This window comes from Carassius carassius, unplaced genomic scaffold, assembly GCF_963082965.1.
Source record: "Carassius carassius unplaced genomic scaffold, fCarCar2.1 SCAFFOLD_212, whole genome shotgun sequence".
In the NCBI taxonomy this organism is placed as follows: Eukaryota; Metazoa; Chordata; class Actinopteri; order Cypriniformes; family Cyprinidae; genus Carassius; species Carassius carassius.
The window spans coordinates 6,291-12,394 of NW_026775187.1; the positions used below are offsets into that span (position 1 = coordinate 6,291).

General features: G+C 34.2%; 1 protein-coding gene across 1 annotated transcript; it reads right to left on the reverse strand.

Annotated features, from left to right (window-relative positions):
- Positions 1-344: 344 nt before the first annotated feature.
- On the reverse strand, positions 345-6,098 carry LOC132137532 (serine/threonine-protein kinase BRSK1-like). The gene is made up of 6 exons (XM_059547567.1): positions 5,771-6,098; positions 4,768-4,816; positions 4,173-4,296; positions 3,142-3,355; positions 2,125-2,214; positions 345-2,049 (listed from the first exon to the last, which is right to left on the reverse strand). Exons 1-6 carry the CDS (start codon positions 6,057-6,059, stop codon positions 1,868-1,870), a joined length of 948 nt encoding a protein of 315 aa, XP_059403550.1. The 5' UTR covers positions 6,060-6,098; the 3' UTR covers positions 345-1,867.
- Between the last annotated feature and the right edge of the window lie 6 nt (positions 6,099-6,104).

The window sequence follows — 6,104 nt, forward strand, 5'->3', positions numbered from 1 at the left end:
GGTGCGAGCAAGGTCCGTGGCCTAGACAATGGCTTATTTTGTTTCAAATACCATTTCAGTTTCCTCTTTGGGTCACAAGGTACAGCATATTTTCCTCATCAGATAATGTCCAGAGGAAGTCTTTCTTTCGCTGTCATTACGGTAATACTGTGTGCAGGCGTACAAGCAAGGGAGAGTTCTTTTCTACGATAATGCTTTCTTCATAAGGTGAAGATTATGATTTTTGGGGGGGAATTTGAAATATTTGCTTCTATCCCAGCTTTATTCTTCAGAAATGAAGGGGTTTTTGCTGTGATGCCATAGTTCCCCAAATAACCTATTAGAAAACTGTTTTTAAAAGAACCTTTTTTTTTTCTTAGTGTGAAAAACATTTTTATTATCTAAAGAAACTTTTGTGGAATGATCCATGGATGTTAAGAGTTCTTCATGGAACCACAAATGCTTAAAAAATAAATTACAAATAACCAAGAGTGTATGTAAGGAACATTTGAATTAATAAGCAACTTTGGCTCAACCAATGGTGTGAGTTTGGGGCGTGGCTATCTGTTTGACTGGCAGATTTGGGGGCGGGTTCAGGAAATCTTGTAATTATTTTTGCATTTCTGTTCCGTTGCAAGGGATCTTTAAAGAGTATTTTTTAAATATATATATTTAGCGATTTAAATTAAAAATATATTTAAGACACGAGTCAAAAGCATTTGTTTGCTTGTTTAAACGAGAAGTGACCTTTGCCATAGATTATGTTGCAATTCCCCCAAAATATGTATTGTTTTGTACCTCAGACATTCTATTCTTTCTTAAATATGGATATGTACACCTAATGGCTAATTGTTTTTCAATCACCGGGGGTAATATTCAAATAAATAGTTTTCAATAAACTAAAATTCACAAATAAAATAGTCAATGACATTCACTTGGTTGGCTTCAACCAAACGTCTTGCAGCAACAGAGAATCGGGATAAACATCCTTTCACATTTTGGAAAGATTCTCGTTCCCTTTGGCATCTAAAAAGGAAACTTTATATTTGAATTCTTTCCAAAAGAGTGAATCGAGGCCAGATTTGGATGTGTAAACGCACGCAGCAATGTTTTACAATCACGATCAGTCATTGGGGTTGACGCTGGACGTTATTTAGCATGCAGCATTTCTATGGAGAGTGAAAATGAAGTTGTGTATAGCTAATAAATAGGGCTGGTGAGCAATTTATTTACGGTCATAAAATCATCATGAGTCTGTCCGCTCAACGAGGTAATCATGTTTTAAAAGATTCAGCATGTGCAGCTTTGTTAAACTGAATCTTTTGTAGCTTATTGATTTTTATTGCATACGTCTGAGCAGACTCTTGGCGCTAATAGCTTCTGGATCTGGATCTCTAGATATTTTCTTTAAAACGTGATTTTTGGAGGATAAAAATTCAGACTCTGTTGCTATAATTACTGGATCGCTGAAACGGAGACCAGGCCTGTAAGGAACAGATGGTGTGCTACCCCCAACTGAAACCTTTCGTTTCATGAATGTCATTATCAACTCAAGTTTTGCACATTACTTCCAAATCACATGAGAGAACCTACAGCATAAATCAAAGCATTGTCCGGGATGACAAATTAAATACGTTTCAGAAGAAAGGTTGGAGGTGTTCCTCGTTGTATTATCATACAATGGAGACGGTTCTTGCTTCATTGCATCCCATGTTCTTGCACAATGTCTATCAGTATTTGGTTTCATTAGGCTTTCAAAAAGCTCCTTTAAATACACATTTTACCATCATGATGTTCTGAGGTGACAAGGGGAGAAGGAACGTTTAGTTTAGTCTCACATCATGGCTATCATCTTGATGAATTGCTGATTATTCACAATATTTCCAGCTCAGGGCTGTGATTGTGTTCCACTGGAGGAAAGTAGGCGGGTTCTTTCTCTGCCCGACCCCCTGCGCTGGAGTAAAACCCCGCCCTCTCCACGCTCCACCCACTCGCAGCGGTCGGCTCCGCCCTCTGAGCGCCGAGAGTTCTGTCTAGTTGGTGTTCTAGGAGGGCGACTGTTCTTCTCATCTAACGAAGAGCAAAAAAAGTCTGTGGAAAGGTGGAAAGATGCTAGAACAATTCCTGATATGAGTCCGGTCTTACCTGAAAGAGTTTGCACCATGGGCTGATCATGAGCACCGAGCAACTGGGCTTCAATCGTTTCAACAACTCGTCTGAATCTGCGACTAGGGCCTAAAAAAAATCAAATTCACACACACATACTCATATAAATTCAGTGGTGTGTGGTTTAGTCTGATGTGAATGTTGTGTATTCATGTTCTGAATGTAAATCATTTCCAAGTTAATATTGTATCTGACACTTGCTATTTATTATTAATCATACTTTATTTTTTTTTAATAGTCAAAGTCTTATTTCCATTTATTAATTTTGAAATACTGCTAACTGAATTTTTTTTAATGGAAATTATTTCTATTATAAAGTATAATATAACAACATCTCCTCTTCACTATTATATTATATTTTATACGCTATTATATTTATATAATCATACTCTATTAAAATCAAAATTTCATGATTTAAAGAAATATTTCTATCTAGAACATATCTTAAAGTTTGCTTACTGTATAAAAAAAAAGCAAAATAAAAAAAAGGCATTAAAATAGAGAATGTATGTGTGAGGTTAGGTTCGGTTTTGCTTTAGATTTCCCTTTGTTTCTGTCTCCTAATTTAGTCTCTCATTCGTTTCTAGGGTTTTTGATTAATTTTTCCAGTAAAAAATGTTTAATCTATTTTAAATGATTTGAAATTTGAATGAAAACACTTTTTCACGGTAAAGGTCAATAGAACACCATTTTATCTTACACTGGCTATAAGAATTCTATAATCATACTTTTTATTAAAATAAAAGTTTCATGAACAGAAAATATATTTTTAGAAAATATATAAATATTTTTAGAAAATATACAAAGTACTGTTTACTATAAAAAATTCATTAAAATAGTCTTTAGCCTAATTAAAATGTTCTATTTCATTTAATTGTAATGGAAATTATTACAATATTAAAGGCTAATGGAACACCATTATATGGTCTATGGTCTAATTCTTGTGAATATTTTATATAACCAGAATCATATACAACAGATATTACTTCTTCTCACCTGATATGAGGCTAAACGTTACACTGTAGATTCTGTAATCCTTCTGTCCATCCTTGTCTCTCTCTCTCTCCCGCTCTCGCTCTCGTTCCCCCTCAGAAAAGGAAATGTCTACATGGAATCTGACAGGTTTCTGGAAGACAGACGCACCTCCAGATGACTTATACTCTGCTCGGAAACTGGTCTGAGAGATTACGCTGTGACTGAGGGAGGGAATCTGAGGATAAACACAAGAGAGAACAAACTCTTCCTATGATGTATATACTAATTTAGGCTTAAAATTTGAGGAGCTGTATTTGAATATTCGAGTTGCAGAAAACAGCTGTTTTACATCTACATTAATCTACATTGTACAATAGTGTGAAAAACCAGTAAAATATTTGCAATATTTTTGTAAAATGATATGATATTTTATAGATATTTAAAACGCTGAACAGCTTTCTAATTGACGTAACGTCTTAAAAGTGCACTGATATGTGATTAAACAATTAAATATATCTGCATGAATCATCCAGTATATAATGTTCACAAAATGGTTTGCTGTGGATTGTACACAAAAAAAAATAGGTCAAATATGTCAAAAGTGACTTTCCACTTTTGAGATTTCCATTTCAAATAAATGCTGTTCTTTAAACTTTCTATTAATCAAAGAAAAAAATATATGAAGCAGCATAACTGTTTGCTACACTGATTATAACAAGAAATGTTTCCTGAGAGTAAATCAACATATTAGAATGATTTCTGACCCTGACATGTGACACTGAGTGATGCTGAAAATTAAGCTTTGTTCACCGGAATAAATGGCATTTTACAATATATTAAACTAGAATACAGTTATTTTGAACTGTAATAATATTACACAATATTACTGTTTTGTACTGTATTTTATTTGTATTTTTTAATCAAATAAATGTAGGATTGGTGAGCAGAAGAGACTTTCATAACATTAAAAAATCAGTAGTGTAAATGCGATCCACTTAGTTTATTAAAATGCTTAATCAACAGAGAGCTGCACAGATCAGCTGTAGACTCACAGAGAGGAAGGCATGGACGATATCCGCTTTAATAGAGCTAAGAGGTTTGTCTCTGATGACCAAAAAAATCTGCTCTTCTTTCTCCAGACTGATGAAATTCCCAAACCAGGACCTTTTAGCCAGCCTGTCGGACCACAAACACAGACACTCAGATGATCTGTAAGACTCGTCATAATGAAGCTGGAGATCATTATCGTTAATATATTTCTCTCTATAGCATAAACAAGTTGACATAACGTCTGTGACCATTTTCATCTGGAACATTTCATTTTTAGGATCTACAAGATATCACTTAATCATTTTCTGTTGGATGTCAGACACTGTTTTTGCTAAATGTATTATTTTGAATTTATGTGAATCGAATTGTTTCGCGTTCAAATTGGGTGTTACTTAAAGGCACAGTAGCAAAAACTTTCTGAAATTAAAGGGTAAATTGTTACTGTTTTTGGAGGAGAAAAAAAAACTTTTACCTCAGGGAATAAAGTACTGTAATATCAAAAATGTACAACATACAATAAGCCCCTTAAAAAGAAGAATGCAGTGCTTTGCAGATGGTTTTTCCAGATGATTATAAGGGTTGGCAAATGCTTCTTACTCTGGGCTTGATTCTGGTGTTAAACTGGACATGTCTTCTGAGGCTGGCACTGTTGGGAAAGTGAGAGTAAGAATGAAACATAGATCGAATACAACCTGACATTGATTAAACTAAATTATTTGACAATTTTATATTTTTTAGAGGTTTTCAAACTGAGATCCAGGGAGCCCAAAGGGCTGCAAACAGTGTTATTTTCGTTTCATATATTATTATAGTATTTATTTATTTTATATATATATATATGTGTGTATATATATATATTTTTTTTTTTACATTTTATTTGTATAATTGTTTTACATTTTAGTTAAAGTTTGAGTAATTTGGTTGTGTGTTTTTGTAATTTTTTTATTATATATATATATCAATATAGTATTTATTAATGTTTTAATAATATTTAATTTATTAGTTTTAGATTTTATTACTTCAAACGTAAAACTAGAAATGTAACTAGCTGAAATAAATTATAAAAATTATATATATATATATATATATATATATATATATATATATATATATATATATATGTGTGTGTATGTATAATTTTATTTCAGTCAACCAAAATGTTTTTTTTTAGTTTTATTTTTAAAAAAATTTTTTTATGTATGTTAATGTTAATAACCCTGGCTTCAATGGGGCCAGCATAAAAGTTTAAAGAAAATGAAATACATTTGTAATAAATAAATAAATGAATTGTACTGGTTTTCAATGTCATAAATAAAGTGAGTAATCTTGTAATAAATTAATTTATTCTATTGACAGCCACAATTTTATGTTTTTCTTCAAGTGAATACATCTGAAAGTACTCTAATAATAGAATCAGGACGATATTACGACAACAGTACGACAATGACACAGTGTCAGCTTAATAGAAGGTAAATATATATTCCATATGATATTCTTATTTATCACATCAAAAATGGGTCTTTAAGGGTCCACAGCATCAAAAAGTTTGAAAACTTCTCTATTTGATTAAACTCTGAAAAGGAAAGATATCGGCACCCACCCTGCAGTTTGCGGCGGTGGAACCGCGGCGACCCCAACAGGTTGTTCTTTAACGAGTTGAGGCGTGTCCTCCAGTGGGCGGAGCTACTGGCCGCCATGCTGGCGCCTCCCCCTGGACTAGAGGGTGGGGTCAAGGAGAGTGAGCCCACGCCCACACTTCCTCCCTCGGCTCGGGAGGAAGAAGAGGAAGAGGAGGAAGAGGGTGGGGTAGCGGTGGGGGGGTGGGGGTGATGCACAGGGGTACCCAGCGGGGTAGGCAGGGGAGAGCCCTGAGGGGTGACCTGAGACATGGGATACAGGCTTTTAGTCACCGACTTCAGCACCGCAGATGGAGA